Raw genomic sequence first — 14,843 nt, forward strand, 5'->3', positions numbered from 1 at the left:
CAAGGAATTGGAGACACCATATCAAACTTTGTATTAATATAATGTTTAACTCTATTTCAGAAATCAAATTTATGTTAACATTTATATTTCCAAAACTCTCATGTAAATGTTGAAACAGAATCATATTTCTGTTTTGATTTGGTAACTTCCCCTTACAGATTTAACCTTCAGCGTGCTTTCACCATTCAAGCATATCCCATTCAACAAAAAACAAAAATATTTGAAACGATTGCAAATTTTCTTCCTTTTTATTTTTATGTTATAGATCATATGATAAATGTTAGGAAGAATAGCAGCAAATCTATATATTACACCACCTGACCAGACTATGCCTTGTCTCGAGAATTTTGGTGGTATAAACAAAAAATTAGGCCATTAATTAGCTTTATTTTTACTTGAAAAAAACAAATCCAGTTGATAATAAATGTCAATGCAAATGATGCAAGTTTTGCCTCAAAACATGCACTACTGGGACTTTTAAGGAAGCTGCTCTCAAAACCCACTTTTCTATTGCCAGCTCCAAAACATTGTCACCACATAAACACTTCAAACAGAGATCAAATACAAATAGAATTAACTACTATTGTTACATCAAGTAGTGAGAGTATCAGGAAGAGAGCCAGGTGCCCCCACAATTTTGCCACCAACATCAGGGAAATTCTCATACCCAGGTAATGGTCCAACTTTACCATCTGCACCAACCGCAACTGGATATTTCAAAAGGTGACCTTTCATTTCTATCACTTCTTCAGCTGTGAATTGACTCCAATGTTTTTCAGCCATTTCATTGACCTTTTGGACACAGTCCAGACTTTCTGGATGATCAAAGGAAGCGTCAAGAGTCCCCAAATGTTCTTCCCAAAGTGACTTCCTGTATCCATAAATCTGCAAGTACAGAAACCGTTACTTATAGCTGAATGCAAAAACAAAATGAAGATGCCCTTATCACTTTATCTCTTCACATGAAGATAAATGATCTTATCTTATGATGTGATCTTTATTGGATAAGAATAAATATCAATCCTTATAACTGCATATGATAATGGCTATATGAGCAAGAAGTTTTAAACATCAAATGGGCTAAACCGCTAAACTACTGTTCTTTACACTTTTGTGCAGATGTACTCTAGAACACTGGAAAACAGTCAATGAAACACCACAAAGATAACAAAAAATGATATAACTGAAAACTAAGAGAATGTATCTTTTCCAAGTAATAAAAAGTTCATTCCCCATACCAAACTAGAAATATTATTCAATGACTTTTTCAACCTATATCTTAAAATCATTATGCCCATGAATGGTGGCAGAGGTCACCACACCCATATTTCGTAAGGATGTTTTTGGTGATGGATGATTGTACTCCCTCGTATTACATCAGAAACAGAGAATGGGCACATACATGAACTAAGTATGGCAACATGCAAATTTTGTGCTTGAAAACAACATAGAATCAATTTTATAGACTACAAAACAAGGATTGCTTAAGGAAAACCACTAGATAGAATAAAGTCTCAATTAATATATAATACGCATCCAATTAAATATAGGAGGTTTATATGTGAAAAGCCATGGAGATTTGTCTGAGATTGAAAGGGTAAAAAACCATGCAGTATAGGGTTGCCCACTGCTTCAAAGACCCAAAATTGCACTGTAATAAATGCACCATCCGAAGTTGGGAAATGGAACTCGTTTGAATTTTGCACCAACATTAAAAGATAAAATGTGAGAACTCATTGATAACAAAGAACTCCAAGGTGAGAAATGAAGTTCATTTCATTTAACCAAGAAGAAAAATGAGAACCTCAATTTCCTTTTTCTCAAATAACAATTGCCTGCAAAACTAGTGATTTTATGAATGAACAGTTTTTCAACTGTGTCTCAAGAAAAAAATGTGGCCCCAAACTTGCTGATTAATCTTACCGATTGGCAATTTTACAAACACTAAATAAAACAATAAAGGTGGCAACCTCTATAAATATCAACTAGACATATTGATAATTAACTATTACAGATATAGGACTCCACTTGTGTGTATTCATCAAGACGGGGGAGAATAAGCTATTTCAAAGATCAAGTCATGAGATTTTCTTAAATTTGTGATTTTTTCATGTAAAATACTGCATGTCCGGCTGATCCTTTTTCATGATTAATGTAACTATGAAGCTACTTATGAGTACATGCATAACAACACCCAAAACATGCTTAAGGGAACATGGCCACATGAGGGCTTAACCTCAAAGGAACACTTTTGACCCCATTTAACTTAAAGCCTACATATTGTTGAAACATTGATGACAAATTTCCACTAGAAATGAACTACAAATGTTTGGCATATGGTGACAATGTCTTCGAAACATATTTAGAATTTTATCAATCTTCAAAAATTAAAAAACAATTCCATCTTGAAACAATTGTCTAAGACAATATTTTGTATAGTCAAAAAATAAAACTAAGTGTTCAAAGGGATCTAGTGCCAAACCTGCCCATGTGGGTGACGTCGTAGTTGAGCCCATGTATGGTGAGGTTGGTAGGAACCCATAGCAATTTCTGTGTCTCTTGAACCATCCAATGAACGTTCATTGATATTTGCAGAGCCAATGATTACATACTCATCATCAACTATCATGCCCTTTGCATGTACATATATCATAAAGCGGCGATATTTTTGAGCTTGACCCTGAAATCCATTTGCATACTTCAGTATTTCTTAAGTATAGATTTTCTTTGATTAAGTACCCTGAATATCAACTCAAACTACAATAAAATTAGCAAAATACCATAAAAATGCATTGCTAGACATGTTAAACAAAACCACGCACACCCCTAAGAGAAACATTTGTAGGCAGTGTTACTCACACTTCCATCTTTAGTAAACAATAATAATAAATACTTCTAGTGAGTTCTCCCGTTATAGCATTATTACTTATTAATTAAACGTATTACATTAGCTTGGTAATATATCTGGTCCTTTTTGGACAGTTACAGAAATACTTCCTTCATCTCCTCTCTTACATCCTCGCATATTTTATCCTTTCCACTTAATCCTTGTCCTTTGCCAATGCTAATAGATAGATATTGAGAGTTTCACTATATTAGTACTACCAACAGACGTTATATTTTGGGATGTTGGAGACCAATTGTAAGAAAAGTTCCACCCATCACTTAATAGTTAATTGAAATTCCAAACAAGCGTGAGATGACCATCAAACCATTAAATTTGTATTATACATCATTTTCAACGGATTTCAAATATAGTTAACCACAAATTTAACTACTTTCAAACACTTTTGGTGACCACTCAGTCTAACATTTTTTATTTTTTTATTTTCAAATCATTTGCTTATAATCAATATATGCAATCAGCATAGCTATAATTTTAAAAACTTACAAAAGTAAGAAACTATGCATCCCTTTATTTAAAATTCACTTTATTCAAAAAAAATAGTATTGAAAAAAATCTAAATTCTATATACATACTCTTTTAAATTAAATCTAAATAATAAGCTTTATTATATTATGTGTATTTAAACATATATATTTGAAGATAGTTTATAAATATAGCTCAAATGAGCATCTAAGATAGCTAAAAGTTAAAACTAATACTTAGCTCCTTATGAGGATTAACATTTTAGATAAACTTTAGAAATTACCACTAGAAGCTAACCAGTGGAAGAAGACCAAGAGTCCCCACTTAAAATTCCACCTTAGATGTCACTTTGGAGATTTTGACCTGAGTCTCCCCAATGAAAACCCAATGCTTTAACCACTTCATCACAACCCATTGGACTAAATTTGTAATTTTAAAAAATACCATAAACTTACTCCTTTATATTATTCTAAATAAAAATCACAACTTATTTTATATATTTTTTTGCATAAACATAGTAGATTCTGTTGATTGTGTATCTTGAAAGTAAAATTAAAATAACTCAGATAAGGAAGACTATCCTGAACCCAGCACATAAAAGCAAAATTTTACTGCAATCTTCTTGACATCGCAAATTGTGGTGGGTACATACTGGGTCGCCTTGCTGACTAAAATAAAAAATGCGACAAAGTAGAGGAAACACTAGCAATCAAAAAAATGGAAGACGTTAATATTTTCAATGATGCCTTTACAATGAATGCACTGCACAACTTGCTCAGCCACCACCAAGAAAAAGAAGATAAAAAAGAAGAAACAGGAGAAGCAGTGGCAGAGAAACAACCCTATCACCAGCTGCAGGGGATTTTTTAAAAAGAAAACTAACACCCTTCTGTGAGTGTTTTTGCAGTGTATATCACTGTGTTTTACCGAAAGACAAATTAAAACCCTACAGAACTTTTTCAACAATTTGCCCAGAAGCACCTCAGTGCAACTGCAATCATCCAGGTACGCACAGGCATGATTCCATACAAATCTGGATGAAAAAATCCATGCCCTGGCTAAATCTATATGCAAAACAAACCCGTATATGGTCTGAAACAATTGTACCTAGAGATGTCCAGGTTTTTAACACATTCTGTAACTTATGGAAGAAATGATTATTGACCTTTTTGGAAAAAAAAAAAAATATTGATTGGATGTTTCAGATTAACATTATTTACTAAAAAACAAAATCCTGAAAAATAAAGTACTAGAGTATCTATGCCTCAAGTTTAGGCTACATCAAAGTCTTAAATGTTTTGCAGGAGTTACACAAAAACTAGTTACAGCTGAAAGTTCATTACTTGCAACCTTGCAGTATTATTCCTGCTGCTCTGGATATTACCTGTATTTGCAAGAATCTTATCCACAAGATGGAAATTATATCTTACAGCTTGTCTCATTTCATGTATTTCTTATTGAATCTTAAAATATCACAAAGGTATCATCCACATTATCCTTAATTCCATCGTTTTCCCCTTGTTGTCCATAAATGATAAGGGGCATTCTCACAGCTTGCTTCTTTTCTAGCTAGCTGAGTGGACAATTCATGCTCATGGGGGATGAGATCCTGCGAGCCACTATTCATAAAATATGGTTTGATGAAAATTGCCTCAAAAATTATGCAGCTGAATCTTAATAAATTGTCACATAATTTGATAAACTACAAAAACACCACTTACATGAAAATGGATGAGCTAGGGAGCTCCATAATTAATGGTCCATAAAGAACACCACTTACATGAAAATGGATGAGCTAGGGAGCTCCATAATTAATGGTCCATAAAGAACAATACTTGATGAAAGTTTAGCAAATGGGACAGCAAGATAATTGGGCTTCAATGTGGGGGGAAATCCATTGCGAAGAGCACTTGAACGGCAATATTGGGAGTATGACCTCTAGGAAGTCCTAACACTTCACCATTGTGTATTACCTAGATGCAATGAATGCTAAGAGGATTGTTCATGCTCATGAAAGATGGATTCTTGTGAGCCACTATTCATGAAATGTGAATTGTTGAAGTTCTCCAAATGGAACAGGAAGCTAAGTGGACTTCATTGTGGGACTGGGAGAAACTCCATGATTAAGCATACTTGAGCTGTAGTACTAGGATAAGTCATGTGTCAGGTAGTTCTAGTGTTTCCCTCCTACGAGCATCACCTAGATGCAATGAATCCTAAGTGGACCATTCATGCTATTGAGAAATGAGATCTTGTGAGTCCCTACTCATTAAATATGCAGCGATGAATATTGACTCAAAATAATGCAACTGAATTCTAATAAATAATCCCATAACACATTGCGAAAACACCACTTTTATGAGAATGAAAGAGCTAGGGAGCTCTATAATGAATGGTTTATAAGGCAAAACACTTGTGAGCGAAACTTCATGGTTAAGCACAATTGAGCTGGAATAATGATGGGTGACCTCCAAGGAAGTCCCAAGTTTCATTCCTAATTCAATGACTCTTAAGTGGACCATTCACACTCATGAGAGATGAGTTCTCAAGAACTACCCATTTAATATGAGTCAATCAAGATTGACTTCTGAATTGAAGCTACATAGCCAAATCCCAGTAAATCACTACATAATTTTATATGCTACAAAAACACCAGCATTATGAGGATTTAATAGATTTTCCGTCAACATCTACCCATAGTTCTTTCTGAGATTAGCCTCACTTAAATCATCCTCAAATGTACTTTCCAAGAAGCTTGTTTTGCTCTTAGTTCTCTTGTCATGTCCCACCATGTTAGAGGAATCGCAGCCTTAATTATATTGATCACAACCCTTATTAATATTTAGATCTAGGCATTAAATAGCAATTCATAATAGAGGCCAACTCAGAATAGAATTGTTTGTGTTTATATAAGGGCCGACCGAGGAAAAATAGGAAGGGCCAACCCTTGCTGTTTAGCACCCACCCTAAGAAATTTAATTGCAATTAAATAAACCTTTATTTATTTAATGGTGCTGACCCCTTATGGAGCAGAATCAGAACAGAAAGAAAATATAGCAGATTTCAGAGCAGAAATGTATGTAAAAGCTTTGCATGCAGAAAGTTTCTAAGATGATATCAGATAATTAAAAGCAGATTTTGTACAGTCATCGAGCAGAGATACATATAAGATTTGCAAGTAGAAAATACGATAAATTAGTTAAGAGCAGATTCGTAAGGTGCAACAGCAGATATAGGAATATGTTATAAACAGATTTGGAAGGGAATAGGAATGGGAAGTCAGAGTGAATTCAGAATAATAGCATCCACCTATAATAATAATAATACGGGATTCAAGCATCTCCAGCAATCGTTACAAAGAACACAAATACAGACCAAGGAAAGATCATAGTTGAGCAGCAAGTGCGAACTAGGATCAGACCTGTAACAGATCAGATCTAGATTCATTATTCAAACAGATATAGCTTTAATAATTAATTTTGTGGGCAAATTCTAGGGTAAATCCAGAAGGGGACATTACAATTGGTATCAGAGCACCGTTCCTGCCAGCCTGAGGGACGGGGAATAATTGATGCAACATAGCCAAAGGGCGCAAAGGGCCTTGGAAAAAGAAAGGAAGAAACTTGCATCCACCAATAACCCTACACCCAACAACACAATGAGCAAACAAATGGGCAAGAAAATAGGACATCTTTTCAATCAGAGTAGAGTTAAGGAGCAGACCTTAAGAACAGAATATTGCAGATCGAATTGGATAAATTCTATCACATATATAATCTGCATTTATTAAAGAAGATCCAGTAATCGATCAAAGAATATCATATATATATATATATATATATTGGAATAAGTCACCCAATAAGAGCAAAACTAAGAGATAGAACTCATTCAAGGTGAATACAAAACAATGCATCTGGAAATTCAATCCTGATAAGGATTATCCATTACTTGTTGATATCAAAGAGTTATATTTTTATCATCTTACCACTCCTTGGCAATCGCCTTGTGAGGTCATGGGAATGATATAGGTGGGTCCACTTGAGGGGCTAGCATATATGGGCACCAAGGTGGGGTTAGGCCCCCTCCCAACCCTGAATGGCCTTTATGAGCAGCAAGGTGGGGTTAGGCCCCCTTCTTGGCTCATGAAGCAAAAAGGTGGCATTGGGCCCTCTTTCTGTCTTTAAATGGCTTATGAGCAGCAAGGCGTGGTTAGGCCCCCTTCCCAGCTCTAAGTGGCTTATGAGCAGTAAGGTCAGGTTAGGCCCCATTCCCGGCTCATGGGAGCAGAAAGGTGGAGTTAGGCCCTCTTTCTGGCTCTAAGTGGCTTATGAGCAACAAAATGGGGCTAGGTCCCCTTCCCGGCTCACAAGAGTAGTAAGGCGGGGTTAGGCCCCCTTTCTAGCTCCTAACAAACCCTTCGATCCACTTGCCCTTTGCAGATCCAAATACTTATTTCTTTCTTCTTTGATCCTGCCAGACTACAAGGTAAAAATAAATCAATGGATGCATTTTAGTCAATGAGAAGGGATCTAACAATACATGTATTTGTGTGTATGCTCCGTGTCTACATATATTCATATGATGCTTTGCTTTTTTATGTGTATTCTCTGTGTTTGGTTCATACCTGATGTATTTTCAGTATGTCTACCCCAATGGTTACTGTAAACATATTCCTCTCATCGTGAGATTTCTATTTTTGGTTGATCTAGAATATGAGAATAACTAAGAGCGAACCAAAAGATATAAATTTATTTAGAGAAGCACAATTTAAGGTCATAGATTTGTGTCATACTTCTAATCCTCATCTTAATATGTGTTAAGCTCACCCTTGCTTTAACGCAAAAAAAAAGATATCCATAATATTGAGTAGACATTTGGTCAACCTTTTCAAGTGATGCCAGGAGAGGGGACCGATTTTTAGATGCCTTCTTGTCCGTCCTCTCTAAATATGGGAGAAGACTTACTCAAAATTGCGAACCTTGCCAACTTTTGATTATGTCATTGAGAGTTATTAACAAACATATCCTAAGAAAAATTGCAACTTGAAATAATATAGAGTAGCACAGCAGAAATCAATTGAACAATTGAGGATCATCTTGAGCACTCCCTTGTTGGTCATCGCGATTTGAATTGCTTGAGGAAAAGCAATTTCGGGGAAGTGTTGATGTGTGTTTTATACCTCAAACAAAGAATAAAGTATTGAATATTCAATCCTCTCTTGAACAAAATCTTCTCAAATGCTGAACTAAGTGATCATTTGAAACGACTCCAAGGTTTATACTATCAGGTCTTGACGTGTGGATAGTCTCAATGGTTTATGTGATTGCTGGTAGTCCAAGGGGGACTTACGTTGTACTTGAATGCTGCTAGAATGTGAAAATTTACTTGATTTAAAAAAAAAGACAAAAGGGATTGAGGGTTGAGAAAGGCTACGCTACTCCTAAGATCAATGATGACAATCGATCATGCTTGGATGGAGATTCCTTAAACCGAGTTTTGCTTCGCTATGTCGCCAACAACTACGCAAAACAGATGCAATTTTCCAAGGGAAATGAAAGGTTCAGGCTAACTATACACTAGCGCAACTTGAATAAACAATACACTGGCGCAACTTGAATAAACATATCCAAAATTGAACTTAGCATATTTTGAGGTTCAGGCTAACTATACACTGTAATTGAAAATCATCAAACCACAAATAGTATGAACCAAGGAAGTATCTAACATCCACACATTACTCCATCATGATCAAAGAACTTCATCTAATTTTGAGGATATAACAAGAATGTTGGCATTGAGTTGTCATTGATGTCAACCGGTAGAGTGTGTCAATCCGGTATGAAGACGATTGAATCGGCATAAAGAAGAGAAGTATGATTATGTGTTGATAGATGATATCACTAGTATGAGGTAAGATGCAGGAGTGAGTTGGCATGCCTAAGTATTAACCGGTACCGGTAAGGAATAAACTGGTATGAAGGTTGGCTGTTTGTTTGTGATGAAGAGGCGGAATGTTAGATGAATCACAACAACACCCGGTAAGCTGAACTGAATGAATGGCATGAAGACATACCGGAAGGCAAGATGAACTGTCAGTATTGTGTAATGCCGATAGCAGTGGTTGTCCTGTGTATTTGGCATACCGGTAAAGACCTGTACCGGTAGAAGGGTTTGTACCGGCAGGGATGTTCAGGGTGGAACCGACTCTTTGTCGGTGAGTTGAAACTTGAAAGTATGTCGATGTGTGCCATGGGGAGCTGAGGTGGCAAACATGTAGAGGTTGATAAAATGTTCATCGACATAACTGTCCGTGCAGTTGGTGGTCATTAAATGATAAATCCAAAAATCACGGGATATTATCTAACTGTTGCGGCTCGAGGAAGAATGGACGACAAAGAATGATCAGGTAGTAGTTGGCATGGTGATCGGGGCATGAAATTCGATTGCAGATTGACCTTCAATTAGAAACAACTGGATGAAATGAGGTTGACCAAGATCAAGGCTGTAAAGCAAGGTAAGGTTTGCTATTTTTAGAAAACATGCATTGGATGAATAAAAACGTGTATAGATGCATCTCCCCATAGCAGGTGAATGATCCAAGGCGGATCAAACAAGATTTGATGCAGATTTGGTTGAAGGAAAGAAACCCTAACCGCTTGATGTTTGAATTTGTTTTTGGCGGGAAAACTTGTTTTTAAATATACAAGTCTAAATCAATGAGACTGCTGCTCCGGAATGATTTGTGATTATGTTTGTGAATGAAAGAGTGATAGAAAGAATTGTTTAAGTGAAAAACAAGAAATCTTAAGTAACTGTGTGTAGAAGGAGAAATCGGTCAGGTGTGAAGTGAATCCAGCAGACAGAGGAAGAGAAGTTTCAACAGAGTAAGGACGAGCATAAAGGCAGTGTTGCAGTGTGTGTGAAGATTTCACAGACCGATAAGATTAAAACCAGTAGAGCTAAGTATTGAAAGGTTGCAAAACTTCATTTGCAACAGGGAATTTATTTTGTATTTGAATCTTGATATTGTTTTCACTAAGTAGATGCTTAGTGCAAGGGTTGTAGCTTCTTTAGGTTGTAGCCTATAAATTGTTCAGGGGTTGGTGCTCCTTTGAGTCGGTGCTCATAAATCAGGGGTTGGTGCTCCTTGGGTTGGTGCCCTAAAATTGTAATCAGATCAATTTTATTGTGAGGTTGGATTGGGGTAGAAGATCTCCAGCAGCTATTCTTACCGAGGTTTTTCCCATATTGGGTTTTCCTTGTATATCTATTATTATGTGATGCATTATGGTGTATGAGTTATTTTGATGTTATAGCAAATCCCTTCATACATTTTGTTTGCATAGTTTGGCTTGTCGGCCAGCACTCTGTTTAATTCTTAGAGTTCCGATATATCCCTGTTTGAAAGAAAAAGTGGTAAATCATTGATTCACCCCCCTCTCAGTGATCCATTGTGTCCAACAATTGGTATCAGAGCTTAGATAGCCTGTTGTGCCAAAGCGTTCTCTAGCTTGGGTAGATCCTATTAAGTGTTCACAATGGCAAGAAATGAATCAGCCTCCTCAAAAGCCCCTATGTTTCATGGTGTCAACTATGTCTTTTGGAGTAGAAGAATGGAAACCTATTTATCTTAATCTAGGTTGTGATGTATGGATGTCGGTTGTCAATGGGTATACAGTCCCTAATAATCCTCCTACTGATCCAGATGCTAAGAAGGAATATGAGAACAATGCTAAAGCTAAAAATGCCATTCTTCGTGGGTTATCTGATAATGAGTTTGTTAAGGTCATGCACTGCTCATCTGCCAAAGAAACTTGGGATAAGTTGCAGAAGATATTTGAAGGCGATGCTAAAGTCAAGGAAGCCAAGTTACAGACATTGAGAGTACAGCTTGAGGATTTGAAGATGAGAGAGGAAAAGAAGATTGCTAACTATCTCCAAAGGATTGATGAAACAACAAACACCATTAGAGGGTTTGGTGAAGAAATAAAAGATGAGGTGGCAATGAAGAAAGTACTTAGATCTCTCACATCTAAGTATGATACAAAGGTTTCTGCAATAGAAGAAGCAAAAGATCTGAAAGTCTTTACAATGGATGAGTTGTATGGTTCCCTAACTGCTTATGAGATGAGGACTGTCGGTACTGAGGCTGTGAAGAAAGAAGTTGCATTCAAAACATCAAGGAAAGAAAAAGAAGAGTTTGCTCATGATGGAACCGGTGAAGACTCGAATGATATCATGGCAAACTTTGTCAGAAGACTCAAGACGGGTTCAGGCAAATACAAAGGCAAGCTACCCCTGAAATGTTTCAACTGTGGAAAGATTGGACATTTTGCTGCCAAATGTCCCTATGGTGATAAGAATGAAGATGATTAATCAAGTTGTAGAAGATCATACGGTAAGGACAGAAAGAAGAATGTCTACCGGCATGGCAGAAGAGGAGACCGAAAGCAGAGCAGCCTTTACACACATGAAAATGATACCACAGATGAGGAGAGTGTCTCAGATGACTATTGCAGTGAAGATGAAGTCAAAGCAAACCTCTTTATGGCTCAAGAGGTTTCGGTGCCTGAAGAAGGAGAAGAAGAAGAGCAAAAAGGAGAAGTAGACCTTGAAGCAGAGCTCATCAGCACCTTGGAAGAACTGAAGAAAACAAGAAGAGATCTGAAGAAGGTGAAAAAGGCTGCAGCTGAAGAACAAGAGTTGTTGGAAGAATCTCTTGAAGAATCCAAGAAAACAATTGCAGATCTAAAACTTCAATTGGAAAAGGCCAAGTGGATCTGTGAAGTTACTAGTACAAACTTGAGTAAAAAGGAGAAGGAGCATCAGAACCTGGAAGAAGAAATTGTCAAGCTCGGGAAGGAATTAGAGAAAAGCAAGGAAGAGGTGAAAGTGAGAAACAAATATGAAGGCAGCAACGAAGCTTTAGACAAGATGTTGAGCAAATAGAAGCAATCTAAAGATATCGGTGGCTTAGGATTTGAGGAGGGTCAAAGTTCAAATAGCAAAGACACATCCAGTAAGGAGATACCGTTTACTTCTTCAAATGAAGGTGAAGAGAAGAAGACATTCACAGTAAGCAAAGATACCGATAAGAAGACATATGCAGATGCTGTTAAGAACCGCCACACAAACCGGTATACACAATCAATGAACCGAAGGCCATACACAATGCACCGACATGCAGATCCAAGGAGAAATGCAAGAGTTGATCATGAAGGATTCACCAGAGTTGGCAGCATGAAAGGAAGACCCTCGATGAGGCAGTCATTTGCAAGACCAAGACAATCTAACCGGTATGTTCCAAACTTTCATGGTTATTGTCATCGGTGTAATAAGTTCGGTCATAGAATGGTTGATTGTAGGAAAATGAATGTAAACCCCAGTTTTGAGAGTAGAAACTCATTTGCTACATTGAAAGGTACAAATGTCACATGTTATAATTGCAATGAGTTTGGTTATAAAAGTTATGTGTAGGAGAAATGTGCAGATGTCCTACAAGAATGCTTTGGATACATCTTTCAATGCTAATGTAAAATGTTACAAGTGTCAAAATTTTGGTCACATAGCAAGGCATTGTAAGCTGAGAATTGATGAGCAAAAGAAAACAATACCGGATCAGAAGATAGAGACTAAACCAGAACACAAGATGACAGAAGAAGAGAAGAAAGAAGAGAAACGAGTCTAGATAGAGAAGGAGAAGAACAAGACAGAGTCAAGTTTGATTGTGCAAACTACTCTGCATGCTGAAAGGAGGAATCTATGGGTAGTAGATAGTGGCTGCTCAAATCACATGACCGAAGACAAGAAAAAGTTCATCAAGCTTCTTGATTGGAATGGTGGCTCTGTCTGGTTTGGTGACAACTCCTCTATTAAAATTAAGGGTCATGGTACATTGAATATTGATGGAAAGTTCAAGGCTCATGATGTGTACTATGTGGAAGGGCTAAAGCATAATCTGTTGAGTATAAGTCAGATATGTGACAAAGGGTACACGTTCTCATTTGACACTACCGGTTGTCAGATAAGCAAGCAGAGTACCGGTCAGGTTGTAGCAAAAGGAAAGAGGATGGATAATAATGTCTACAATCTGAAGGAATGCTACGAGTCCCAATGCATGATGGGATAGGTTGATGAAAGTTGGTTGTGGCACCGGAGATTAGGTCATGTAAATTTTGATAATCTAGTGAAGATAAGTAAAAACTGGTATGTGAGAAATATTCCACAAATAACTAATCCAGCAAGTACGTTTTGTGATGAATGCATCAGAGGCAAGCAAATCAAAGTGAGTTGCAAAATGAAATATAAAACACCTCAAGACCTCTGGAGTTAGTACATACAAATTTGTGTGGACCAACAAGGACAAGGGCTCTGTCCGGTGAGAGATACTTCATGTTATTCATTGATGACTACTCAAGGATGACTTGGGTGACATTTTTACATGAAAAATCATAGGCATTTGAGAGATTCAAGATCTTCAAAAGGATGGTTGAAAATGACAGTGGACACCAGTTAAAGTGCCTAAGATCTGATCAGGGTGGAGAATATTCTTCAAATGAGTTTATTGACTATTGTGAGAAACATGGAATCTGGAGACAGTATTCAACAGCAAGAACACCACAACAGAATGGTGTGGCAGAAAGGAAGAATAGGGCAGTGAAGGAAATGACTAGAACAATGTTGAATGAGGCCAACATACCAGATACATACTGGAAGGAAGCAGTTCATACTGTTGTCTACACATTAAACTGGGTACAGCTAAGAGTGAACAGTAGAATGACTCCTTATGAGTTACGGTATGACCGAAAACCATCACTCAAGCATTTCAGAGTGTTTGGAAGTAAGTGTTTCATCAAAAGAGATGTTGATGGGTTAGGAAGTTTTGAATCCTATTGTGACCTTTTTCACACACCGCCCCATTTCAAATGGGGACCCTCTCTTTTCCTTCTTTCTAGGGTTTTTGTTAGTGCCCGTGGCCTTCCACTTCAGTTTTGCGAAGCTTTGCTCAGTTTTGAACGGTTCGAGTCCTAGAGATTGAAAGTTAGTTTTTGCAAGCCGAGTGATAACATAGTCCGAATACCGTCAAAATGCCTAGAAAGGCCAAAGGACGAAGATCACAATTGATTTGGACGAATTTGAACAACTTTCTATTTTTAGAAAGTTCGTTTTTTTTGCTTTTTCCTATTTTTTAGAAAGTTCCGTTTTTGGCATTTTTAGCCCAATCCCCGGTATGGCTATTGTTAGAAAGTTAGAAAGTTTTCCCTATTTTTTAGGGATGCCTGCTTTTTGCTTTTTCGGAGTGGGGACCTAGGATTTGCACTAATACCACTGACCTGCTTCAATTGCGATCAAGAATTTCCAAGTTTTGACCTAAAAAGCTAGGTTCCTACATTTCAGGGGTCATGATGCTTCAGATGGTTTGCCTATGTATGAATTTCAAATTTCAAGTTAATCTGGTTAAAATTGATAAATT

The 14,843-nt window shown here is 37.0% G+C and overlaps 1 protein-coding gene across 6 annotated transcripts in view; it reads right to left on the bottom strand.

Moving 5' to 3' along the window:
- Nucleotides 1-356: 356 nt before the first annotated feature.
- The window catches only part of LOC131043274 (phospholipase D delta), a 104,277-nt gene continuing 89,790 nt past the window's right edge, over nt 357-14,843 (bottom strand). For all 6 annotated transcript variants that reach the window (XM_057976470.2, XM_057976469.2, XM_057976468.2 and 3 more), the window contains 2 exons: nt 2,483-2,680; nt 357-885 (listed from right to left, as the gene is read on the bottom strand). In XM_057976470.2, coding sequence (XP_057832453.2) covers nt 592-885; nt 2,483-2,680 — 492 coding nt within the window. In that variant the 3' untranslated portion in view covers nt 357-591. The remainder of the gene's footprint in view (nt 886-2,482; nt 2,681-14,843) is intronic.

The sequence above is a fragment of the Cryptomeria japonica genome, chromosome 5 (assembly GCF_030272615.1).
Source record: "Cryptomeria japonica chromosome 5, Sugi_1.0, whole genome shotgun sequence".
Taxonomy (NCBI): Eukaryota; Viridiplantae; Streptophyta; class Pinopsida; order Cupressales; family Cupressaceae; genus Cryptomeria; species Cryptomeria japonica.